Raw genomic sequence first — 26,659 nt, forward strand, 5'->3', positions numbered from 1 at the left:
ATGGGACAGGGTAAAAGCCGGAATGGTATAAAATGATGTAGACTGTCACAAAAAACACTGGGATGCATCATAGACACTCCATAATGCCTCTGGAATATGGCAGGATGGGCATTCAAGAAATAATAGCTTCACTGACAAAGGTGGGATGCATTACAGGCACTCCAGAACAAAATTTTGGAAAACAAAACACAGGAAGAGTACACTTTTATTAACCCTTCTTATCTTCAAGTAACAGTGCTTCATTTAACTTTCCAATCATTTAAAGCCAGTCTTTACTGGTTTTGTTCACATTAATTAATCCACAGTGCACTAGGGACATCCCCCCATTGCTTTACTATTTTGCGTGGATTAAGGTGGTTCTGCAGAAGTGGTGTAGTACAGTGGTTGAGAATACCACAGAAGGTTCACTTTTTGTCTTGATCAGTTAAAGAAGAATCTCTGCAAGCCAGCCTAGAAAACTTGTTCTGTTAGAAAACCTGGGACAACCACCACTAGTCTGAATACCACTAGTCTGGAGTTGTAGGCAAAAAACATCTGGAGAGCTACCGTTGGCCACCCCTGTCTTATACAGTCCAAGGAACTCAAGCATCAGAACGCCAGTCCCATTGTTTTTCAGCAAATTAATGCCCAGACTTCTTCAGGAAAGTTCTGATGAAAATGACCAATGTTCAATCAGTCCACATTCCTAATAAGTGCAGCAGGCAATCCAAAGGCTACAGGTTTGTACTAGTGCCCCTGTTTCGCATATAGCTTCTTCAAGCTTCCAATAAAGATTTTTATACACTGGGTAAGAACGCCACAAACTTTTGTCAATGAATAACCCCGAAGGTATATACAAAATTATATATTTGTATTTATTCTAACATTCCTTTTGTAATTTCTTGGAGGCTGGGGTACGCGGGAGCATCGCTTTCTGTTCCTCTGCCCATCTGGGGATTAGCAACTCTAATGTGTTGCTAACTCTAATTAGCAACTCTAGTGTGAACTGGTGGGGATACCCCCACTGCAGGCCACCCCAGCAAGGTAGAACAAAGAAAGCACTCAAAGCCATCTCCACCTAAAGAGAACGCCTGAAGTCATCCTCAGGACAGCTGTAGGAACAGTTTGATGTGCCTTTGGCCTCCTCCAGCAGGGCTCTTCTTAGGTAACCAACCCCGCCGCCCGCACTTTCCCTGGAATATCCAGTATGTAAGGATAGAACAGGCACTCTAGAGCAACTGCAGAGCTCAGTCCCAGAAAGACCTTCCGAGCCTCCAGATTCCTGGCCCCAGAAGAAGACTATACTGGATTTCTATTCCACCCTCCACTCAAGAGTCTCAGAGCGGCTCACAATCTCCTTTATCTCCCTCCCCCACAACAGACACCCTGTGAGGTGGGTGGGGCTGAAAGGGCTCTCACAGCAGCTGCCCTTTGAAAGGACAGTCTCATAGCGGCCTACAATCTTCTTTATCTTCCTCCCTCACAAAAAACACCCTAGGAGGTGGGTGCGGCTGAGAGGGCTCTCACAGCAGCTGCCCTTTCAAGGACAGAGTGTCAGAGCAGCTCACAATCTCCTTTATCTTCTGCCCCCACAACAGACACCCTGTGAGGTGGGTGGGGCTGAGAGGGCTCTCACAGCAGCTGCCCTTTCAAGGACAGAGTCTCAGAGCGGCTCACAATCTCCTTTATCTCCGTCCCCCACAACAGACACACAGGGAGGTGGGTGGGGCTGAGAGGGCTCTCACAGCAGCTTCCCTTTTAAGGAGTCACAGAGCAGCCTACAATCTTCTTTATCTTTTCCCCCCACAACAGACACACAGGGAGGTGGGTGGGGCTGAGAGGGCTCTCACAGCAGCTTCCCTTTTAAGGAGTCACAGAGCAGCCTACAATCTTCTTTATCTTTTCCCCCCACAACAGACACCCTGGTTTTGGTATGTCTCAGATTGACGCAGATAGTATTCCCCCTGCTCCTGCTAAAGTTAAAGCAATCCATGATGCCCCAGTGCCACAGAATAAGCAAGAACTTCAAGCATTTTGGGGACTTTTGAATGTCTATCATACATTTTTGCAGCATAAAGCAACAGTAACAGAGCCGTTGCATCGCATTTAGTACAAGCAGGCTACGTGTCAATGCGCTGAAGGAAAGGTCAAAGGTTTGGCACACCAGCCTTGGCCTGGATTCATCTATAGACTTAGAAGGCAGTCTTAAGACTTTGTGTACTTTGCCCTTATGCAAGAGAGCTGATGCTCTTAAGAATGTTACCTTTCACCTCCTTCCTGGAACACACATTTGTGTTAGAGCTAAAGGTAAACATCTGTCTCCTTGTTCTGCATGCTTGTAGTAAATGATTGTGTAAAGAGAAGCGTATAAAATAAACGACCACCGTCAGAGAGACAGACCGGTGTGTAGAACTTCAACCCTGTGTCGTGATTCCTTCAACCGGCCCCTGAACAGGGACCCCTCTCATCAACACCTGGCATAGGCCCCTTGAGTGCACTCGTCATTCTCTACGACCCCTTCATTGGTGAGTATGGGAGGACAGTTATCCCAAACGCAGCGCAAACATTTGGAGGAGCTGCGGTTCCTCATCCTTAAGTCCAGCGGGTCCTTGACTTCTGGACAACTTACGACTCTGTTACAAGAGATCAATAAGCAGTGCCCCTGGTACCCGGAGGGAGGTTCTCTTAAACTTCGGGACTGGGAGAAGATAGGGAAGACCTTTCATACAGAGCCCCGAGCCTGAGTTTGATCCCGGCGGAAGCTGATTTCAGGTAGCTGCCTCAAGGTTACTCAGCCTTCCATCCTTCCTAGGTTGGTAAAATGAGTACCCAGTTTGCTGGGGGGAAAGTGTAAAAGACTCACTTTACTTTGCAACAGCATTCAGTGCAGCAAGGATGTGAATCACTGCAAAATATGTGCTGCTTCAATATCACCAACAATTCTCAAAGAATAAACCATCAGCTCGATAACCTACGGCAGTTGGCTGCTTCCATTCAGGACATTCTACCATCCTGGTGGGAAGCATTATGGTCCTGGCTGCCTACAGGGTGGTTGGGCACTTTGTGTCAGTGGGGCTTGGGAATGATAGGATTAGCTGTAGCAGTGTGTTGCTTTGTACAATGCTTGCCTTCCTTGTGCGTCTTGTTTACAAGAATATGTAAACCGTCAAGAGAAGAAAATACCTTGCAAGCCAATCATGCATATGTATTAGCAAAGCAATTGGAACAGTATACCCCTTTAAATACAATTGATTCCAGAGAGTGATGGTGAGGGGTCCAGATGTTTTAACAAATTTGCTGATGCCTTTTTAAAAAGAAAAGAGTGGGATGAAGGAAAGGTCAACAGTTTGGCACACCAGCCTTGTCCCGAATTCATCTATAGACTTAGGCAGTCTTAAGACTTTGCGTACTTTGCCCATGCTTTCAGAATGTTACCTTTCACCTCCTTCCTGGAATACACATTGTGTTAGAGCTAGAGGTAAACATCTGTCTCCTTATTCTGCATGCTTGTATTAAATGATTGTGTAAAGAGAAGTGTATAAAATAAATTACCACTGTCAGAGAGATAGAGACCGGTACGTAGAACCTCAACCCTGTGTCGTGATTCCTTCACCCCATAGTCTCCCTGAGGGGGAGAGGAAGGCACCCCTCTTCTGGCTTTCTGCAAACTCAGCAAAACTGAATGATTCAAGGGCTTTTCTAAGCAAGCCACAGAGTAGTGCTGGACAAAGGGCTTCACAGTGTTACTTGGACACATCATTAAGGCACGTGGTCTAAATTACTGTGTTCAGTTTGTAAGTTGGATCCTACTACGCCATTTTGCATCATTTATTTATTTATTTTATTCAATTTTTAGCCCACCCTTCCTGCAGGACAGGCTCAGGGCGGGTTACATCATCAAAACAATCAACAATAAAAACAATAAAAATCCCAATTTCAATATATAACATCTAAAACTACAGAATGACTAAAATGGCAGCTTCTGTCTCACAGACATGGCCTGTTGTCCAGGTCCAGCAGATCTTACAGCACTGGGATGGAATGAAAGGGAGGAGGCCAGTAACCAGTGACGTCCACTGCCCCAACTGGAAGCCTGGCGGAAGAGCTCTGCTTTACAGGCCCTGCGGAACTGGAGCAGATCCCACAGGGCCCGGATCTCCATGGGGAGCTCATTCCACCAGGCAGGGGCCAGGGCTGAAAAGGCCCTGGCCCTTGTTGAGACCAGATGGACGGCTCTGGGACTGGGTATTACCAAAAGTTGCTGGGTCGCTGATCGTAAAGACCTTCGGGGCTCATACAGGGAGAGACGGTCCCGAATGCATGCTGGCCCCTGGCCGTATAGGGCTTTAAAGGTAAGTACCAACACCAGTGGAGACTGGATCTAAAAATATTGGTTGCTGGGAAACAAAGGGGGCCCACCCACAGCTGTAAGGCTATCATTTAATTCTTATAAATTAATATAAATGAAATTTTCAAAAAATACATAAGTGGAAAAAAGGTACAATTAAAACTTTTGTGAAATAAATGTATATATATATTTAGTAATTACAGTGTACTTATATTGTACATTTTACTGGCAGTATGCAGTAGATATTAAATGTAAATATCAGCCGCCCTGAGCCCACCTCGGTGGGGTAGGGCGGGATATAAATCGAATAAAATAAATAAATAAATAAAAATAAATGAATGAATGAATACAGATTGCATTTTCTCTGGGGAGCTGATCTCTGCCAGCTGGAGATCAGTTGTAAAAGTGGGGGATCCGCAGGTCCCACCTGGAGGCTGGCAACCCTAAATACCACGTAAATTTTAGTTGCATTACAGTAATAATACTGGAATGTCTGTTATATTTTCAAGCTACTAAAAGGTCACTAACATTTTTAACATATCGTCTAATGTTTAAGGGGGCCCGTTTCATCAGGGGCCCACTTGCCATCAGGTAAGCTGACACCCTGGCCAGTCCGCCATCGACCAACACCTTGAATGGATCCGGTACTCGATAGGTAGCCAGTGCAGTTCACGCAGCACAGGATGGATCCATGCCCACACAGGTGACGATGTCAACATCCGTGCAGCAGCGTTCTGCACCAGCTGGAGTTTCCAGAGGGGTCAAGGGCAGCCCCACGTAGAGAGAGTTTCATGGGGTCACGTTCACATTTATGCTTTCCTTCAACACAGATTTTCAGGTTTATAACCACCACCCAAATTTCCACAACACCAGCCCCACAACAGACACCCTGTGAGGTGGGTGGGGCTGAGAGGACTCTCACAGCAGCTGCCCTTTCAAGGACAACCTTTGCCAGAGCTAGGGCTGACCCAAGGCCATTCCAGCAGGTGCAAGTGGAGGAGTGGGGAATCAAACCCGGTTCTCCCAGAGAAGAGTCCGCACACTTCACCACTACACCAAACTGGCTCTCTCAAGACATGAATATCAGATGGAAAGCCTCTCGGTTCTTTTTCCCCTTTGCTTGCAGCTCTCCAAGGGTTAAAGCAGCAGAGCCGTTTGCTAGAGAGGCCGAGCAAGGCGGGAAGGATTTGCATCTGCATTGGGGAGGAAAGCAGGAAGGGCTTCGGGGGTGCAACGGGAAAGGAAAGCCTCGCAGCAGCTGCAGCCGGATCCCGGGAGGCTTTACTCTCGAGTAAGTCCTTGAAGTCCTGCATGTCTGCACGACAGACCTGCTGCTCTCCTGTGGCCGGGGGCGGGGGGAGGGTTAATACTTTTAAAACGCGATTTTCTTATGTGTGTTTTCACCTGTTAGCGCCCGCGGTGTCCCTTGCGGGGCCTGAAAGGCGGGAACTGACTGCAAAAAGGGGGTGAAATTCTCCGCCGGGGAGGCCGGAAGGAGGCTCAGGCGGGATCGCGGGAGAGGAAGACCCCTTCGTGCTCGCCTCTTGGCTGGTGCTTCCCCCTCCCCCTGCAGTTTCCCGAGAGAGGGAGGGAGTATGCACGAGATCTCATTTATTTACCTGGATTCTAGTCCGCCATCGATTGGGGACGCGCCGCACAATCCATACTATCAATAAACGATGCAATATACAAGGTGGGTAGGAGAACCGACCGGGAGTCTGACCAACGGTGTTGGGAGGAAAAGATCAATGTGAGCGTGACCCACGAAATGGCTGCAAAAGGGCAGCGCAGGAGCCAGCTTCTTGCCAAGTCAGCCAGGTGATCTGGACCCCGTGCTCTGGTGCTGCCTCCCAGCCGCTTTGCGAAACCCTGGGTCCAGCGCTCCCCTCTGGCTTGCTTAGAAAAGCCCCCTTGAATTCTTCAGTTTGCCTCCGCCTGCAGAAAGCCAGGCGAGGGGGTGCCTTCCGGCCGCCCTCGGGGCAGACCACTTATCGGGGCCATCATGGAGAAGGGACAAGACCAGGCTTCCCAGTGGAGCTCCCTCTCGCTCCCAAGAAGAGCTGAGCCCTGGTTGCTCTTCACCACCTGGAGTTTCTGAATTGGTTTTGTGGCACGTTGATCTTGTCTACTCTCCGTGTGTCACCGTGGCAGGGATGGTGGGGGCCAGATCAGCTATAAAGCAAGGAAAGGGGCCTTTGTTTTGAGCTAGGAGGAGGAAGCCTTTTTTGCAGCGCCATTAACTTGCATCTCCAGCAATAATGTTAAGTCTAGTATAATGTTGAAACTCTTCACTGAAGGTTAACAGAACGTTTAACAGAAAGTTTATTATTTTATTTATTTATTTATCTATTTTTATTTTATTGGATTTATATCCCACCCTCCCCGCCAAAGCAGGCTCAGGGGGGCTTTCAACATAAGATCCCAAGAACAATAGATAAGTAGTATTAAAATACACATTCAATAATAAATAACAGTAATTAAAACAGTTAAAACAGAAAACAGATTATTAAATTGGTGCTATTCTGATGGCAGCGGCCTTCTTGCAGGGCTCTTAAATACCGGCGGCAGTCAATTGTATGCCAGCCGGAAGAGGGGAGTCTTGCAGGCCTTGCGGAACTGCGTGAGGTTCTGCAAGGCCCTTACTTCATCTGGTAATTGGTTCCACCAGCAGGGGGCTATGGTAGAGAAGGCCCTATCTCGAGCTGATTTCAAGCGGGCCTCCTTTGGCCTGGGGATCCCGATCTAAGTACTCTCTGGGGAACATGTGGGGAGAGATGGTCCCTAAAGTGAGGGGGGGTGGATCTTCTTCAAGAGTTTTGTTTTCCCAACCAGGACTAGTTCTTTCTTTCCAGGGTCCAGTTCCAGTTTCTTCCCTCTTAGCCATTTTCAGCACAGCAGCCAGAAAGCAGCTGAGGACCTCTGCCCCCTTCCTGCCTCCTCCTGCTCTCCCCAGCAGCCCCTGTGCCTTGACCTATGACCAGCTGAGGCCTCTCCCTCCCTTCCCCTCTGCTGGCTGCTTGGGCAGAGCTCTTGCCCAGCCCTTCCAGCCTGTTGAAGAGCCATCTGCAGTGGTTAAGCCCTCCCCAGTTGCTTTGTCCTGGGTTCCAGTTCACCTTGAGCTGCACCCACTAGACAGACTGGTCCCAGAAACTGGAGCCAAGTTCAGAACATCCACAGCAGATTTTTAAGGAGCCGAACAGAGAAGGACCAAACAAACATCTATTTAAAAGCTTAATACTTAATACAACATAAACATAATGACATTAATCCTGATCCACAAAGTACAGCAGGAAGGCACACCTGATACACTTAGATGTCTCTTGACCAATACTTCCTCTAAGCTGTGGAGTCTTATGTGCAAAAGTTCAGCTTTGTCAGCTACTGGCATTAAAGTTGTGAGCTACTGCATAAATTAGTTTGTTCTGGGGCCATTTTTCCTGAGCTAAGTAAAAAAATCTGTGAGTCGTGGGCTACAAAAGTGAGAGCTAGTTCACATTAACTCAGCTTAGAAGGAACACTGCTCTTGACCAGGGTCAATGATATAACTCTTCTCTTTAGCTTTCTTTCTGCTCTTTTTAATATTCCCCCCTCCCACTTCATGTCTTTCCACAGTCAGAAGCAACCCAAGAGAAGGGGGAAGGAGATGGAAGAGGAGGACCCACAAGGACCTGGAACTGGGAAGAGATTAGGTCTCTATCCCACCCAAGCAGTGAGTGGTGCTGAATTCTGGGAAAAAGCTGTACCAGAGATCTTGGCTCAGGACACTATGACTGCAGACAAACGCAGCCGATGCTTCCGGCAGTTCTGTTACCCTGAGTTCGATGGGCCACGGGAGGTTTGCGAGCGGCTCCATAGACTTTGCAATCACTGGCTGAAGCCGGAGAGACACACCAAGAAGCAGATCCTGGACCTGGTGGTCCTGGAGCAGTTCCTCACTGTTCTGCCTCAGGAAATGCAGTGCTGGGTCAGAGGATGTGGGCCAGAGACCAGTTCCCAGGCGGTGGCCCTGGCCGAAGGTTTCCTCCTGAGTCAGGCAGAGGAGAAGAGGCAGGCAGAACAGGTGAGGGGCTTTGACTCACTCAGTCCAAGTAATGATCTTATGTTAAGGTTCAGTAGTTGCTGCAGTCTTTGATGCCTCCTTTTGTTGGAATTGGAGTTTAAAACGGAGCATTCCCAGTCTGTGGGCCTTTGCTTTGTTTTCCATATTTAATAGCATGTTCTTGTTAAGATTTTGAGGCAACTGTTTTTTCTGGACCTTGGAATGCGTCCTCTAATATCCCATCTACTCTTGATGATTTGTTTCTCTCTGTTGCTCTCAGTGCAGCTTTCCCTTCACTATCTAAAATTCCTCAGTGTATTGTTCCCATCTTTTCTTGGATATATCTACCTCTAGATATTTCACTATGCTGCGAAGAACTTTGATTCTTGCCCCTGTGGTTGAAGCAGCTGTGATGCTGGATGCAGGGATGAAGAGACTGGGGGCGGGGTCACGATTCGTCTCCTCCGCCTGTTTCATTCCTTCTCTTACCTGCCTCCCTTGCTGTTGTTTCAGATGTGGGAACAATCCACGAAGATGGAAGCCAAGTTCTCTGAGGAAGAAGGAGGTCCTCCATCAGAGAAAGGTCAGAGGGCGCAGGCCCAGGAATATGCCCAAGATGCCCTCTCAAGTGGTAAGGGTGTCCCGTGCCCAGATGGGATTGGTGTACTTGGTCAAATGGTTGGGCTGAAGGTTCAAGAAAGACAGAATACTTTTGCAGACTCCACAGACTTGAGTTCTGAGACGTAGTGCCAGAGGACGTAGTGGTGGCCAGTCCAGTAAGGGGGAGTAGAGAGAATCCTGGAAGGCAGTTCCATCCTTATTGACATTAATTAAAATTTTCATCTCTCACCTTCCTTCCATTGGAGAGTCTCAAGATGGCTCCAAAAAGAACAGGAAGAGAAATCTGGGTGTAGCTCTTGGTCATGGTGAATAAATGGAGGCTCCATGTTCTCCTGACCTGGGTGGCCAAGGTGAGCCCAGTCTCATCAGATCTCAGAAGCCAAGCAGAGCCAGCCCTGGTTAGTTCTTGCAGGAGATACCACCAAAGATGTCCAAGGCTGCTATGTAGTGGCGGGCAACGGCATCCCATCTCCGAATGTCTCTGGCCTTGAATAGCTCTGGATTCAGATAAGTCAATTGTGTCTCACACTGTGATCTGAAAAAGTGATCAGTGACTCACAAAAACTCATACTCTACCAAAAAAAATTCTTAGTCTTTAAGTTGCTACTGCCCTTGGTCTTTTCTTCAGCTGATACTTTTTTTTTAATTAATATTTTATTAAGTGTACATATAGCAACATGTTTATACATCTCATATAAATACATTTCGGTTTTTGCTTATTGTCTTCTACAAATCAAACGGAATACTAACAACAAATAAACTCCTTCCTCTTTATCTTATTTCTTTTCTTGACTCGATTTCACCCGATCCCCATACCATTCTTCCTTATTCTTATTCTAATCATAATGATATTCTTTCTTTTTGTTTCCAAAACTTCTTTACTTCTTTCGCGTACTTACATCTTTACACACCTAATTTTTAAAACTTTAACTATCTTCTCTCGTGCCTTCAAAAGAAAGCTGGACAGGGTTACCTCCAGAACTGGGTGCTGCAGAACACCCCCTCCTTCTTCAGCCACACCCACACCCTCCTTCGGCCAATACTTGACCGCACTTCACAAACCCACATGTTCCATGGTGTTCTGGGGCAGCAACCCACTGGAATCCTATTGCTGGGGCAGTCATTCAGTTCTGCTAAGAGGCTTTTCAAGGGCATCTGTTGGACCACAATCAGAAAGAGGATAGTGGACTATCCTCACGACATTTGAGGATAAAGCATGGGTGTGTGTGATGCCATGCTGATGTCTTGTCCATCCAGAATTTTGGATATGAAGTAAGAGCATTAACAGACACCCTAGAACTCCGTTGGTAATACTCTAGTTTCCAGAGCCTTGGCTGATGCACTCAAATCACATCTGGGTTTTCGGCTGGATGTTATGGCAACGTGTCCTGCACCATGATTTCCGGTCCCCTCTATTTCTCCTGCCAGTCTGGACTCCAGGACAGTTCAGAGGGTACAGCAGATGGGAAAATGGCATGCCTGGGCTTTCGGCCTCATCCAGCAAAGATGGTGTTACCTTTTGAGCTCCAGGGTTCACACTTCATATCTAACTGAAGTGATGGCAGCATTTATAACACCCCGAGGCTCATGGGTACCTAGTGCTTCTCTTCCACCTTTCCCACATTTGACTAAAAGTCATTACAAATTTTCTTGAGCGTAAAAAAGACAAGATGTGACAACCGTGGGAACAGGGATGTGTGAGGCAGAATTCAAAGAAGAGAACCATTCATCCTTCCCATGTTGTCTCCCTTGCAGGAGGTGAAGAGACGTTGTCAAGCCGTCACCTTTGCAACGAAGTGGAAACAGCTGCTCCACCTCTGGTCCAGGTAGGGGGAGAAAGGGGGGATAGTCAGGTTCCCCCCTCCTTTCTCAAGGAGGCTTTTGGTCCTGCTGACTGAGGTGAGGGAGGCTCTGAACCCCGTTTTCTTTACATATTCCAAACGCTGCATCCTGCACTCTTCCAGAATACGCCATGTGGAGAATGTAGTCTCTGTCTGGGATGATCTCTGAAGAGGGAATCTGCTTTTTCTTTCAGTGTCCCTTTTCCTTTGAGGAGGTGGCTGTGTATTTCACCCAGACTGAGTGGGCCCTGCTGGATCCAGGCCAAAGAGCTCTTTATAGGGAAGTCATGAAGGAGAACTATGAAAGCGTGGCCCTTCTGTGTAAGAATCTTTCATCGATGTCAAGGGTTCAAAATTGCCAAGAGAGAAAGTTTGGTGTAGTAGTTAAGTGCGTGGGATCTTATGTGGGAGAACTCGGTTTGATAATTGATTCCCCATTCCTCCACATGCAACTGACCTTGGGTCAGTCATAACTCTCTCAAAACTGTTCTGCTCAAAAGCAGTTTCTGTCAGAGCTCTCTCAGCCCCTCCTACCTCACAGGGTGTCTGTTGTGGGGAGGGGAAGGGAAAGGAGACTATTAGCTGCTCTGAGACTCCTTCAGGTAGTGAAGGGTATAAATCCAGTCGCCTCCTCCCCCTCCTCCTCCTTCTGCCATTTGGATGACACATGAATCAAAATACTGAACAACAGTATGTGTATATGAAGCCTGCCCAGCTACTTGGCCACCACTGTCCAGTGTATTTCTTTCATAATCTGTGCTGTGCGACAGAGGCCTAGTGGGCCTAGGGAGCCTGTGAGGCCTGTGTCTCAGTAGGAAAAGACAGCCTACAATCCCTAGAATGCTTGGCGCTGGTTTCAGCCAATTGGCGTCCAAGTAGGCTCTGAGGAGAATGGCTTAAAAGTTGTCTCTGGGGACAAAGGCTGTTCTTTCCTCCTGAGAAGTTGAGCAGGCAGGATAGCTGCTGTTAGGAGGAAGGCCCTCACTCTGTGGGAGAGAGTGAGCAGGCCGAGGCCTGTGGCCTAACAGACTAGGAGAGTTAAATTCAGTCGCGTCAGGGACTTTATGTTTATTTTCCTTCACCCACCTTGCTGTAGTTTTTATAACACCCTAACTGTTCACTTCCCCTTTACTGATTTTCCTATTTAAAATAAACCTTTTTGTTGTTCTATGTTACTCTGCCTGGTTGACACGCCTAATTTCTTGGCCAAAACAACAGATCTGAAGGGCTTGGGAGGGCACTCTGGGCCTTCCCAAGGGACCCTAATTCCAGAGTGGTGGCAGTGTCAGGTGGCACCCCCATCTGGGTCATGACAACTTGGATGGCTCAGTTTCTCGAAGGATGGCTGGCATCGTCTCCCCCTATCCCTAGGGAAGAGGGTGGACTACAATGACACCTCTCTGCTGCTCTAAGGGTCTGCCAATCTAACTTTCCCATACTTAGCTTACATCACCCCGGTCGTGCTGGACACGTGCATATCTGCATGCTCGATGCCTATTTGCTGTGTGTTGCAAGCAATGTTGTGAGCACGAATTCAACCCCATGACCAAAACAAGCTAGTACCATTAAAGTTGTAAGGAAGTCTACGTTTGACTATCACATAGATTAGTTTTTAGAACATTATTTTCATAACCTTGTAAAAATCTCAGAATCAATTCTTTTAAATTACATTTATTTAAACTACATTTTAAGAATAATATAAATTATAAGAGGAACCAAAGACCAGGTCTACCTGTCCATTTAACCAATTCTTTCCACTCTAATGGTAGGCCTGGCCTCCGGAGACCAGGTCTACCAGTCACTGTCCGCTGTATTGGTAGACCTGGCTGCCAAAGACCAGATCTGCCTGTCCATGTCCACTATATTGGTAGGCCTGGCCTCCAAAGACCAGGTCTAGCTGTCCTTGTCCACTATAATGGTCGCCCTGGCCTCTGGAGACCAGGTCTCCTTCTTGCTTTCCACTATTTTGGGAGACCTGGCCTCCAAAGACCAGCTCTACTTGTCCCTTTGCACTATATTAGTAGACCTTGCCTCCAAAGACCAGGTCTGCCTGTCCATTTCTAATATATTGGTAGACCTGGCCTCTGGGGAACAGGTCTACCCACCCTAGTCCACTACATTACTAGAGCTTCCCTGTGCTGAGCCTTAGAAAAGATATTATTTATTTACTAGCACTTGGTGCGGGGGAGAAGCTCTTGGAATCTACTTTGTTGTCGTTTTTTAAAAGTGAAATATGACAACCAGCATCCCAGGTCAAGTATAACAGAGGAGGAACAATCCCTGTCGCAATCCTGCCTAACCTCACAAACTGAAAGTTGCTTAAATATTATCCACCTGGCCAATCTACTTATTTATGCAGATATTTATATCCTGCTTTCCCCTTCAAGGTACTTTACAAATCATACTGAAAAGCATAATTGGGGTGTGTGGAAAAAAAAATGTTTTCCCCCTGGCTCCATTGTAGCCAATGGGGATCCTTACAGCCATTGCCCCATAGGCTATAATGGAGAACCAATCTGGGGGTATCTGGAGCTTTAATGCGGCTGTTATTTTGAGGAAGAGGCATCAAATTTTCAGCACAGCTGCTGATGCCACCCCTCAAGAACCTCCCCAAGTTTTGGGCCAGGCAGTCCAATTCTATGGGCCTCAGAAGGAGGTGCCCCCATCCTCCATGGTTTCTGAGCAGTGAGGGGCCTGCTGAAAACTTCTGTGCGAACGCCCCCTCGTGCAGCTTACAGGCAGCTATGGCTGCAAGCAGGGCTTTCTTTGTAGCAGGAACTCCTTTGCATATTAGGCCACACACCCCCTGATGTAGCCAATCCTCTTGAAACTTGGAGAGCTTTTCTTACAGGGCCTACTGTAAGCTCCAGGAGGACTGGCTACATCACGGCGGTGCAGCCTAACATGCAAAAGAGTTCTGGCTACAAATAAAATCCCTGGTTGCAAGTGTTTTGAGAGGATGGAACAGGAGAGACACTTCTGGAGTCTTATCTGGAATTTTTGATACTGCAGGTTCCTCCAGGATGGGGTTCCAGAGGGCCTTCCTCTACTGTAAGAAGTTCATGACCTTGAGGCCTGATAAGTCAGTCTTCTGGCTCTCTATTGCTGACAATAAGATGTGCTTCTTTCTGGAGGGACAGGCTGACTCTGCTGCTACGAAAAGCAGAAATGTCTGCATGATTCAGACCTGGCTGTGCATTAGACAATAGACAAGCCCAGCTAAGGTGCAGAGAATGGCTCAGAAATAGCAAGACAATGACTCTGAGCTTGAGAAAGGTGTCTCTGCACTGCAGGGTGGGCTTTCTCCGTGTTCGTTACCTGCCCCCCTAACAAATGACACCCCTTCCCAAAACTGTGGGAGTCCCCCTTTAAACTGTGGGGTTCATGTAATGTGTACCTGACTTCTCTTCTCTCACGCCCCCGTCCCCTGGTGAGACATGTATCTGGGGGAGGCTTCAAACCAGATCCTGCTGGATCTGTTCACAACTGCAAGGAAACTCATAACTTCTTGTATTTAATCGTCAAGCACACAATATGAAGAGCTACACAGCAACTCAGATGGAAACTGGGGGGGTGGGGATTCTTTGCCATTTTTTCCTTTAAAGTATATATGGGGAATCTGGCAAAAGGAGGGAGAGTCAGGATATAAAAACATCTCTGAGCAGTGCCTGACTGGTGACTAGGCTACTTGCCTGCGTACTGATTGAAACTCTTCCTTTATTCCAGCAGCAGGTGTAGAGGAGACAGCTGGGGAATTCCAGGGGTTCCCTTTGGGAAAAGTCCCGAATGAAGATGCAGAAGGAGACTTCAGAGATGGAGACGGACCACAACAGGAGGGAAGCCACGCAGGTAAGAGGAGTGAGAAGCCCATTTACTGCAAAGGAAGAGGTATTTTGAGATCTTCTTGTGTTTAATTGTCAAGGAAAGACAATCAAAAGAGCTTCATGGCGTTCGAAGTGGCCATCCAGGCTATCTAGTCCAACCCCCAGCACAACGCAGGATCAGCCTAGAGCATCCTTAAAAAGTGTTTGTCCAGCTGCTGCTTAAAGACTGCTTGTGAGGGGGAGCTCACCACCTCCCTAGGGAGCTGATTCCACTGTTCAACAACTTTTTCTATAAAAATGGTTTTCCTGATATCCAGCTGGTATATTGAGAGCTCTTTAGGGCTTGGGGCTCTTTAGCTTGGAGAAACGTTGACTGTGGGGTAATATGATAGAGGTTTACAAGATTATGCATGGGATGGAGAAAGCAGAGAAAAAAGTATTTTTCTCCCTTTCTCACAATACAAGAACTTGTGGGCATTCAATGAAATTGCTGAGCAGTCGGGTTACAACGAATAAAAGGAAGAACTTCATCACCCAAAGGGTGATTAACATGTGGAATTCACTGCCACAGGAGATGGTGGCGGCTACAAGCATAGAGTAGATTGGATAAACATATGGAGCAGAGGTCCATCAGTGGCTATTAGCCACAGCATATTGTTGGAACTCTCTGTCTGGGGCAGTGATGCTCTGTATTCTTAGTGCTTGCAGGGGGGGAAGTGGAAGAGCTAACCCCACTTGTGAACCTCCTGATGGCACTTGGGGTGTTTTTTGTTTGTTTTTGTTTTTGGCCACTGTGTGACACAGAGTGTTGGACTGGATGGACCATCAGCCTGACCAACATGGCTTCTCCTATGTTCTTATGTTCCCACCTTCAGTTTAAACCCATTATTGCAAGTCCTCTCCTCTGCTGCCAACAGGAACAACTCTCTGCCCTCCTCTAAGGGACAGGTTTCAAAGACTTAAAGAGAGCAATCATGCCCCCCCTTCAACCTCCTCTTCTCCAGACTGAACATCCCCAAGTCCCTCAGCCTTTCCTCACAAGGCCTGGTCTCCATGGAAACGAGGGGAATTGATTCTTTGCCATTTTCCCCCCTTCAAATACATATGGGTTCTCTGGGGAAAGGAGGGGTATGCAGAATATAAGAACAGCTCTACAGAAGGGACAGGCAGGGGATAAGACTTGACCAGCTTCTCAGTTTGGGTGGGAAAAAATCTCCTAAAAGAAATGCACCGTCATTCCTCAGCTGTGCCTGACTGGTGTCTTGGCTTCTTGCCTGGGTGTTGATTGAACCTCTTCCTTTATTCCAGCAGCAGGTGCAGAGGAGACAGCTGGGGAATTCCAGGGGTTCCCTTTGGGAAAAGCCAAGAATGAAGATGGTGATGGAAACTTTGGAGATGGGCCACAGTGGCAAGAGGGAAGCCACGCAGGTAAGAGGAGGGAGAAGCCCGTTGTTTGCCATGGAGGGGGTTGATGTGAAATCCCAGTTGAAGAAAGGTCATTTGAAAAGAGAAGGAACAAAGACCTCCATCCTAACCGGAGAAATCACTCCAGGGAAAATGAAAGTGTGGCCTTTGCAAAGACCTTCATTTTGTAGGCACCAGATCACTCATGAGAGAAACGATATAATTGTTTGTGTAGTAGAAAGACGTTTAATGTGAAAAGAGCCCTTGCTTCACATCGAAGAAGTCACAGTCCAAAGCAATTGTCTTTCATCCAGGAGATTAAACCTACATTTAAAGTGTATATGAACATATGAAGCTGCCTTATACTGAATCAGACCCTCGGTCCATCAAAGTCATTATTGTCTTCTCAGACTGGCAGCGGCTCTCCAGGGTCTCAAGCTGAGGTTTTTCACACCTCTTTGCCTGGACCCTTTTTTGGAGATGCCAGGGATTGAACCTGGGACCTTCTGCTTCCCAAGCAGATGCTCTACCACTGAGCCACCGTCTCTCCCCTTAATATATTGTCATATATTTCTGTATAAGTAGGAAGAAGCCGCTGAAATATTTGAAACACAGAAGAAAATTCGGGTGCAGATCAGACCTCCTTGCTCGGGCTCTAACAGGATCTCTTTCTTTATTCCAGCCAGGGATGATCAGAGGAATGAGGAGGGTGAGGAACTGCATCCTCTATTGCCAGATGAAACCGAGAATGAAGACTTGAGAGGCAACTTCCAAAATCAAGGTGGACCTAAGAGAAAGAAAAGATGCCACACACCCAAGGAGAGGGGTAAACCCATTCCTTCCAAAAAGGAGGATTTCCATGAACTAATTCACATTATTATAGACACATACAAGTGCTTGGCTTGTGGAATGCACTTCTCAGATCAATCCCAGTATCATGCCCACGTGCAAATGCATAGTGGAGAGGAGACCCATCAACGGCTGGAGTGTGGAAAGATCATGACTTGCAGGGAAGAGATCCATGGACATCAAAGAACACATACTGGAGAGAAATCTTACAACTGCTCAGACTGTGGGAAGAGCTACTCAGAGAAACCGGACCTTGTTCAACACCAAAGGATTCACTCAGGAGAGAAACTATTTACTTTCTCAGAGACAGGAATGGCGTTCTCTGAGGGAGGAAAACATAATAGCCATTTTCCAAAGCAGAGTACAGTGGAGACATATAAATGCTCCCAGTGCAGAAAGTACTTCAGATACAGATCACATTTCCTTCTGCATGAAAAAATCCACACAGGAGAAAAGCCTTTGGAAGGTTCAGAGTATGGGAAGAGATTCATTCAGAAAGGAAATCTTCAAGGACCTCTAAGAACCCACACAGAGGAAAAGCTTTTAGAATGCTTAGAGTGTGGGAAGAAATTCAGAAAGAGTAGCAATCTACAAGAACATCTAAGAACCCACACAGGGGAGAAGCCTTTTGAATGCTCAGAGTGTGGGAAGAGATTCAGTCAGAAAGGCAATTTTCGAGAACATTTAAGAACCCACACAGGGGAAAAGCCTTTTGAATGCTCAGAGTGTGGGAAGAGATTCAGTTGGAGTGGCAATCTTCAAAAACATCTAAGAACCCACACAGGGGAGAAGCCTTTTGAATGCTCAGAGTGTGGGAGGAGATTCAATTGTAGTGGCAATCTTCATAAACATCTAAGAACCCACACAGGGGAGAAGCCTTTTGAATGCTCAGAGTGTGGGAAGAGATTCAGTCACAGTAGCACTCTTCAAGAACATCTAAGAACCCACACAGGGGAGAAACGTTTTGAATGCTCAGAGTGTGGGAAGAGATTCAGTCAGAAATGCAATCTTCAAAAACATAATATGAGAACCCACACAGGGGAGAAGCCTTTTGAATGCTCAGAGTGTGGGAAGAGATACAGTAAGAATGGCATTTTTCAAGAACATCTAAGAACCCACACAGCAGTGAAGCCTTTTGAATGCTCAGAGTGTGGGAAGAGATTCAGTCAGAAAAGCAAGCTTCAAGAACATATGAGAACCCACACAGGCGAGAAACCTTTTGAATGCTCAGAGTGTGGGAAGAGATTCAGTCAGAAAGGCAGTCTTCAAGAACATATGAGAACCCACACAGGGGAAAAGCCTTTTGAATGCTCAGAGTGTGGGAGGAGATTCAATTGTAGTGGCAATCTTCATAAACATCTAAGAACCCACACAGGGGAGAAGCCTTTTGAATGCTCAGAGTGTGGGAAGAGATTCAATCGGAGTGGCCATCTTAAAAGCCATCTAAGAACCCACACAGGGGAGAAGCCTTTTGAATGCTCAGAGTGTGGGAGGAGATTCGGTTGGAGTGGCGATCTTCAAAAACATCTACAAGCCCACACTGGGGAAAAGCCTTTTGAATGCTCAGAGTGTGGGAAGAGATTCAGTCAGAAAGGCAATTTTCGAGAACATTTAAGAACCCACACAGGGGAAAAGCCTTTTGAATGCTCAGAGTGTGGGAAGAGATTCAGTTGGAGTGGCAATCTTCAAAAACATCTAAGAACCCACACAGGGGAGAAGCCTTTTGAATGCCCAGAGTGTGGGAAGAGATTCAGTCACAGTAGCACTCTTCAAGAACATCTAAGAACCCACACAGGGGAGAAGCCTTTTGAATGCTCAGAGTGTGGGAGGAGATTCGGTTGGAGTGGCGATCTTCAAAAACATCTACAAACCCACACTGGGGAAAAGCCTTTTGAATGCTGAGAGTGTTGAAAGAGATTCCATCATTGTGGCCATCTTCAAAGTAATCAAAGAACCCACAAAAAGAGAAATAGTTGAACTGCTTCGCCCAGAGGAGTCAAACTCATTTGTTTCGATGGCTGGACTTGACCTAAACATTTTGTCAGGCTGGACCGTGTCTGCCATAAAATGTAATGCCATGTCCCTCAGATATAAACACTGGCAAACCTAATTAATGATTTCCCCCCTAAAAATACAAACATGCTTAAAACAGTAACAGTTCCTTTACTTAGCAGTGTTTTATGATTGATACCTCTTGCTCTGAATTACTGTATTTTTCGGTCCATAAGGCGCTCCGGACCATAGGACGCACCTTCCTCCTGGGGGGCGATCCGCTGCCTCCGCCTCCGATCCCGGCGCTTCCCCCCGTGCCTGCCTGGCTCCAGCTCTGCTTCCAGCAAGTGCTGGGATCGCTCCACGCTGCCCCCACAGCAAACCCAGCGCTTTGCGAGCGCCAGCTGCGGAGGGGGCAGCGTGCTTCCTCCGTGCCTGTCTGCCTGGCTCCAGCTCTGACGCTTACAGCAAGTGCCAGGATCGCTCCCTCCGCCCTCCGATCCCGGCACTTGCTTTAAGCATCAGAGCTGGAGCCAGGCAGACAGGCACAGAGGAAGCACGCTGCCCCCTCCGCAGCCAGCGCTCGCGAAGCGCTGGGTTTGCGGAGGGGGCGGGTGCTTAAAGCAAGCGCCGGGATCGGAGGGCGGATGGAGCAATCCTGGCGCTTGCTTTAAGCGTCAGAACTGGAGCCAGGCAGACAGGCACGGAGGAAGCACGCTGCCCCCTCCACAGCCGGCGCTCGCAAAGCGCTGGGTTTGCAGTGGGGGCAGCGTGGAGCGATCCCAGCGCTTGCTGGAAGCAGAGCTGGAGCCAGGCAGGCAGGCGTGGGGGAAGCGCCGGGATCGGAGATGGAGGCAGCGGATCGCGCCCCCCCCCGGAGGAAGGTACGTCCTATCGTCCCTTCGCTCCATAAGACGCACACACTTTCCCCCCCACTTTTTTTTTGGGGGGGGGTGCGTCTTATGGTCCGAAAAATACGGTATTGCATCAGAATCTGGAATCAATGTCTGTGGTGCAGGAATCTTGAGTGTCCTGTTTAGGAGTGTATCTGCTTGCTGAGAACATACTTTTGATTTATGGGAATTTATTGCAGAAAAGAGCTGTTCACAGAGATATGCTGGCCCAAACATAGACAAGTTTAGAAGCAAAAACCATAAGGTGGGGGTAATTCAAACACCAGAACTGGTAAAATTGCCTAATGCCAACTTCAGGGAGATTGTCCTTAACACATCACCACACTGCTTCCCCTCCTGTGATTTGTGGCATCCTTTCCTGTGTAGGTGGGGGAAAAGAAAGAAAAGGGGGTGGGTGTTCAGCAGAGAAGATGATAAAGGGAATCTTGAGAGTGGGGGAAATTGTCACAGCATGTCAAAGTCCCACGTCAATCCTGTTCAAAGTAGAAACATAAGATGCCCTTTAAGACCATAAGTATGGAGTTAATCCGTACCCCATTTAACTCCCCAACACAATGTTTGCTGAAATGCCCCCAAATGGTATTTGAGGAATTAAATAGTGGGCAATCCTGTTTTAGCGAGATCAGAATCTGTATATACAGAAGGTTTCTTCTTTGGAAGTCACCCAATAATGAGGAGATATGTTCCAATAATCCAGGGAGTTTTATTGTAAAATGAAGTCACACATACAAGAATACAAAATCACACCACATTCATACAGTCCTAAGAAAAACAGGGTTGAAAAACACAAGGATGAACAAACAGGGTAATAATTACCTATCGTAGTCTTCAAGGAAAGCTCCAATGGCAACAAAAAGGGAGGTAGGGAAGCGAGGACCCTCAACTGATCCGGGATCAGGGGTGTAGCTAAACAGCAGGGTATTGGGTACTATTAGATGCACACCTGTGGGACTTTGGGTCAGAGGTTATAAGGACTACCTTGAGCCCTTAGGGGGTATGTGGTCCAGGGGATGATGCTGTATCACATGGTATATTACCTCAGAAAAGGGGAGGCTCCAAGAATGACAATTTGGGTGTGGCATAGGCAAGGCATGAGTTGGGGTCTGGGTGGAGGGGATTAAAACAAGTAATACAAATTTATCAAGTGACAATGAAGGGCCAAATTGATACCTAAAATGACACCCGATCTACACAATAGCTATGGCTCTGGATTAAGGCTGTTCTTCCTCTTCTGGCTGGCACCTTCCTTTGTTGAACATTCCGTTTGACAAAGGTTTGGGCTGCCAGCTGGATAAACGCCCAAGATAAGCTTGATTGCCTTATACAGATGTTTGAGACAGGTGTTGGATACGTGAGCTTCTCGCTTCTCTATTATGGAGTCTGATAGTGCAGGAAAATGGTCGCTTAGTGCTGCTAGCATTGGAATATAGCAGGGGTGGCCAACAGTAGCTCTCCAGATGTTTTTTGCCTACAACTCGCATCAGCCCCAGCCAGCATGGCCAATGGCTGGGGCTGATGGAAGTTGTAGGCAATAAACATCTGAAGAGCTACTGTTGGCCACCCCTGGAATATGGAACGGACTGGAAACCGCTTGACTGGACAGCTCATGGCAGCGCGACTTCCTTCATTGCGACGGCCGAGATTGTGCATGCACGGAGCGGCTGGGAGCTTGTCTTCACTTCAGATTAGCACCCATTCAGAAGTAGAGAGTATTGCTGTGAAGCTGAGGCTGTTAGTATCCACATAAGTCTCTTGAAAAATGGTGGGTGAAACCCACATCTCAGAACAGATGTGTATGAGTTGAAACTCCAGGCATCCTGGCAACCAAACCAGTGATCACGATGTCTGTATATAAGTAAAAATAGGGGTCTCTCAAAACAAACTTGTGATATCTCATAAGGTTGAACGCATGCAATAGGCCCAAGGTCAGAAGCCAGTTTTCCCACAGAATGGCATTTGAACTTAGGTTTCCCAGTTCCTTGCCTGATGCTCTAAATCAGGGATGTCGAATTCATTCGTTATGAGGGCTGGATCTGACATAAATGATACTTTGTTTGGCCGGGCCATGCGTATCATAAAATGTAATGCTAGGTTGCAGAGACAGAAGACAAAGACAAACAACAATGATATTTTAAAAAAAACTTGCAATAAAACATGCTGAAAACAATCGCATTCATAGGGTTGCCAAGTCTAATTCAGAAAATATCTGGGGACTTTGGGGGTGGAGCCAGGAGACTTTGGGCGGAGCCAGACTTTCCCACTCCCAAAATAAATACCAAAAAATACAGCAGTGCAGTTCACCTGAATAGTCATCATTTCCTCATCCCCCAATAGCTGCAATTCTAGTAAATGAAAGTGTAAACACACAAAAAGCAGCCAAAATGCACAGAGTTTGCAAGCTCACATTTTTGTGATCTCACTGGGGCTTTACTCATAGGAGCTGCTGTTCTTCAGGCTAACACAGGCAAATAAAAAGAGCGGTGGAGTTTTCCTCTACTCCATAAACAGGTTCCTATACTGTTATGTCTCTGGACTGAATGGAAACTAAATCAGGTGTTCCTGCCTGGCTCATTGGAGCCATACGAACGGAGCTTGGGGACTTGGGAACGATGGGCAGCAGGATCCAAATACCTGCTGCCCTGCACCAATCACAGGCCCCCTGCCTGTTTGAATGATCCAATAACGTGCTTGCACGGGAACCCTGAGTTGTATATAGTTGGCCTCTTGGGCTCGGATCTCCAGTATTGGAAGAGCAGCCATGTACCATGCTGCCTATAATAAAGAGGTGAGAATCACTACCACCTCACCTCTTCAGTGCATTGAACCCACTATATTATATATACAAAGACTCTGAAAACAATGCAAAACAAGCACAAAAACACACACACTCTTACTGGCTCTGGGTCCTCCACAAGGACATCTGAAAAGTACAGGGGATACCCTGCTCTCTTTCACATACTCTCTTACTTGCTCTGAAAGGAAAGCAAAACAAACGGATTGTGCTCTCACAAGGCTCTGCTGCTGACCATGAAGTACTTCCTGCTTCTTGCTCAGATTTAAAGGCACACACATTTAAAAACGGACCTGTTCGCTGCCAGAGATATACATGGGGGCTGTGGGGGCTGGGCATCCCCAGCCAACTGGCTGGGGGCAGGGTGGAGCCTGTAAAACTGGGGGATCCCCTGCTGTGACCTGGGGATTGGGAAGCCTAAGCATTCATTAGTCTTAAAGGTGCTTTCTTTGTATCTCTCCCATAGGAGCCGGAGAACTGCGGAAAGGAAGCTCTGGCTCTTTCCTTCCTTCCCCAGGGGGCCAGGAAAGGGAAGAGCCTCAGCCAATAGCAGAAGAGAGGCTTGGCTTAGTAGCTCTGCTGTGCTATTGAGAAACCTGACAAAGCAAGTTTTCCCTCCTCCGCAAGGTTGGAGCCTCATCCAATGGTGAAGATAGAGGCTTTGCTCTGTAGCTCCTGTGCGATTGAGCAAGCCTGGCAAAGCAAGTTGTGATGCAGAAGGAAGCTAGAGAGGGAGAAGGAAGCAGACCACATCTACAGCCAGTTGCATGAGGACCTGATAGGAGCCCTCCAGGAGTCTGTTTTGGACCCCGGGCCACATGTTTGACACCCCTGGCCCAGACAATCCAAAGCACAGAATCCAATGGGAGCCTCCCCGCCTCTCTACAGCCAGCCTCTCTTGGAAGTCACCTACACCAGACTGCCCCACGCAGAAGGCGAACCCTTTGGAAAAGAACCCTCTGGGAAAGACATGCCCTCAGTTCAACCCAGACTTACAAGCAATAGAGCAATTAACAGGCATCATTCCCCTATTATGTGTTACTGTTTTATTGGTTTCCCGCACAAATGCTATCCAGACCATATGTTCTTTCAATTTGTTGATTTCACTGTTTTGCCATTGGATTCTAACTCTGTAGCACTTTGCATTCTCAACCACTACCCACCAGCTATAAGTAGTTCTGTTCACTGTACCCCATTCCGTTGTCTGACGAAGTCTGCATGCACACGAAAGCTTGGTTGGTAATAAAGGTGCTCCTGGATTCCTACTTTGTTCTACTGCTTCAGACCAATAGGGCTGCCCACCTGGATCTACCTTTTGTTTTCTCCTAAAAGAGGGGGGGGGGAGTAAAAGTCGGATCTAAAACGGATCTTCAGGAACTCAAATCCTTCCCACCCATTTCCTCCCCCAGGACTTGGGGGGGGGGGGGAGGCGTTTGAGAAGAGGTGCAGGAACAGAGATTCCCAAGGCACCCTTGAAGCCACTTCCCTGGGAGGAAACCAGACCCATCTCTCTCACACACACACAAGCACAGAGCCGTAAAAGCCGGAATGGGCATAAAACGATGTAGACTGTCACAAAAAGCACTGGGATGCATCATAGACACTCCATAATGCCTCCGGAACATGGCGGGATGGGCATTCAAGAAATAATAGCATCACTGAAAAAGGTGGGATGCATGACAGGCACTCCAGAACAAAATTTTGGAAAACAAAACACAGAAAGAGTACACTTTTATTAACCCTTCTTATCTTCAGGTAACAGTGCTTCATTTAACTTTCCAATCATTTAAAACCAGTCTTTACTGGTTTTGTTCACATTAATTAATACACAGTGCACTAGGGACATCCCCCCATTGCTTTACTATTTTGATCCACTGCGTGGATTAAGATGGATTAAGGTGGTCCTGCAGAAGTGGTGTAGTACAGTGGTTGAGAATACCAAGGAAGGTTCACTTTTTGTCTTGATCAGTTAAAGAAGAATCTCTGCAAGCCAGCCTAGAAAACTTGTTCTGTTAGAAAACCTGGGACAACCACCACTAGTCTGAATAGATGCGACTGGCTATGTGGAGTAGTGCATAAACCATATGACATCTCTGTTCTATTCTTAGTTGCCTAAATACTGCAGCAGGTCTTGTGGAATGCAAACAAACTGATGTGTGAGTGGGGGGCCTGCAGAAACCCTTGGGGAGCCCTTCCACTTCCAGCCCCTGGCCTTGTGCTGTGTAGCCTGCAGCTCCTTGACCCACATTAGTTTCTCTCTCGGACTGACTTCGCGAACGAAGGTTTAAGAAGGGTGCAGTAGTCCACGTCTGCTGCAGGCTCACTGGTGGCTGACAAGACCAATGTGGGACAGGCAGATCCGGCCACAGTGGCTGCAGGGAAAAGTCTGATTTGGGGTTGGTGCTGTAGCAGTGCGATTCTTCCTCAATCTCCTTTTGTCCTCAAGACCAGCTATGCGTGCGTTCTCAAAGGAAGAGACAGCCTGGTGGATGGTGTGCCTCCATGCTTTGCAATCTGAGGCTAAGTCAGACCACTGGTGATGGTTGATGCAACAGGTGCCAAGGGATTTCTTCAAGGAGTCCTTGTACCTCTTCTTCGGTGCCCCTCTATTTCAATGGCCAGTGGAAAGTTCGCCATACAGAGCAATCTTGGGAAGGCGGTGGTTTTCCATCCTAGAAATATGCCCTGCCCAGCGCAGCTGCATCTTCAAAAGCAGTGCTTCGATGCTTGTAACCTCCGCCCTCTTGAGGACTTCAGTGTTGGTCACAAAGTCACTCCAGTGGATGTTGAGGATGGTGCGAAGGCAGCGCTGATGAAAGCGCTCAAGGAGTCGCAGGTGATGACGGTATAAAACCCACGATTTGGAGCCGTAGATGAGGGTTGTCATCACAACCGCTTTGTAAACATTGATCTTTGTGCCTTTTTTCAGATGCTTGTTGCTCCACACTCTTTTGTGCAGTCGGCCAAATGCACGATTTGACTTTGCCAGCCTGTTGTCAATCTCCTTGTCGATCTTGGCATCTGAGGAGATGATGCACCCCAGGTAGCTGAACTGCTGGACTGTCTTCAGTACTGATTCACCCACAGTGATGCAGGGAGGGTGATAATCTTCCTGGGGTGCAGGCTGGTGGAGAACTTCTGTCTTCTTCAGACTAACTTCTAGGCCGAATAGCTTGGCAGCCTCTGCAAAGCAGGACGTCATATGCTGCAGAGCTGATACCGAGTGGGAGACAAGTGCAGCATCATCAGCAAATAGTAGCTCTCGGATGAGTTTTTCCATTGTCTTGGAGTGAGCCTTTAGTCGCCTCAGGTTGAACAGGCTGCCATCGGTGCGATAGCGGATGTAGACACCATCGTCATCATCTGGATCTACTGCGGCTCTTTGAAGCATCATGCTAAAGAAGATCGTAAAGAGAGTTGGTGCGAGAATGCAGCCTTGCTTTACACCTGTGCCTATTGGGAAGGGCTCCGAGAGGTTGTTGCAGTGTCTGACTTGGCCTCGCTGGTCTTCATGTAGCTGGATGATCATGCTGAGGAACCTTGGGGGACATCCTAAACATTCCAAGATTTGCCACAGGCCTTTCCTGCTAACGGTATCGAAAGCTTTGGTAAGGTCGACAAAAGTCACATATAGACCCTTGTTCTGTTCCCTGCATTTCTCTTGGAGCTGCCTGAGAACAAATACCATGTCGGTGGTGCTCCTGTTAGCTCTGAAGCCGCACTGGCTCTCTGGGAGGAGTTCTTCTGCAATGGTGGGCACCAGTCTGTTCAGGAGTATTCTGGCAAGGATTTTGCCTGCGATGGAGAGCAGGGTTATCCCCCGGTAGTTGGAGCAGTCTGACTTTTCTCCTTTATTCTTGTATAGAGTGATGATGATTGCATCACGGAAGTCCTGTGGTAGTTTGCCTTGTTCCCAGCAGGTGACAAGTACTTTGTGAAGTGTGCTATGTAGTACTGTGCCCCCATGCTTCCAGATCTCTGGTGGGATTCCATCAACTCCCGCTGCCTTGCCACTTTTCAGTTGCTTGATGGCTTTAACAGTCTCTTCTAGGGTGGG

The 26,659-nt window shown here is 47.5% G+C and overlaps 2 protein-coding genes across 2 annotated transcripts in view; one reads left to right on the forward strand and one right to left on the reverse strand.

Moving 5' to 3' along the window:
• Nucleotides 1–26,659, reverse strand: part of LOC132571225 (zinc finger protein 709-like) — a 1,224,940-nt gene that overhangs the window by 1,133,273 nt on the left and 65,008 nt on the right. The window lies entirely within an intron of this gene.
• On the forward strand, nt 5,503–19,060 carry LOC132571222 (zinc finger protein 665-like). The gene is made up of 8 exons (XM_060237945.1): nt 5,503–5,618; nt 7,940–8,387; nt 8,880–8,997; nt 10,743–10,813; nt 11,023–11,149; nt 14,555–14,677; nt 15,961–16,080; nt 16,739–19,060. The coding sequence occupies exons 2-8, from the start codon at nt 7,971–7,973 to the stop codon at nt 18,805–18,807; spliced, it is 3,045 nt and encodes a 1,014-aa protein (XP_060093928.1). The 5' UTR covers nt 5,503–5,618; nt 7,940–7,970; the 3' UTR covers nt 18,808–19,060.

This window comes from Heteronotia binoei, chromosome 5, assembly GCF_032191835.1.
Source record: "Heteronotia binoei isolate CCM8104 ecotype False Entrance Well chromosome 5, APGP_CSIRO_Hbin_v1, whole genome shotgun sequence".
Taxonomy (NCBI): Eukaryota; Metazoa; Chordata; class Lepidosauria; order Squamata; family Gekkonidae; genus Heteronotia; species Heteronotia binoei.

Bases quoted from the DNA above. Each gene is read 5' to 3' on its own strand.
- LOC132571222 (XM_060237945.1), top strand. From the start codon at position 7,971: ATGGAAGAGGAGGACCCACAAGGACCTGGAACTGGGAAGAGATTAGGT. The intron at 10,814-11,022 runs GTAGGGGGAGAA...TTTTTCTTTCAG, and splicing joins CTGCTCCACCTCTGGTCCAG to TGTCCCTTTTCCTTTGAGGA. The intron at 11,150-14,554 runs GTAAGAATCTTT...CCTTTATTCCAG, and splicing joins TGAAAGCGTGGCCCTTCTGT to CAGCAGGTGTAGAGGAGACA.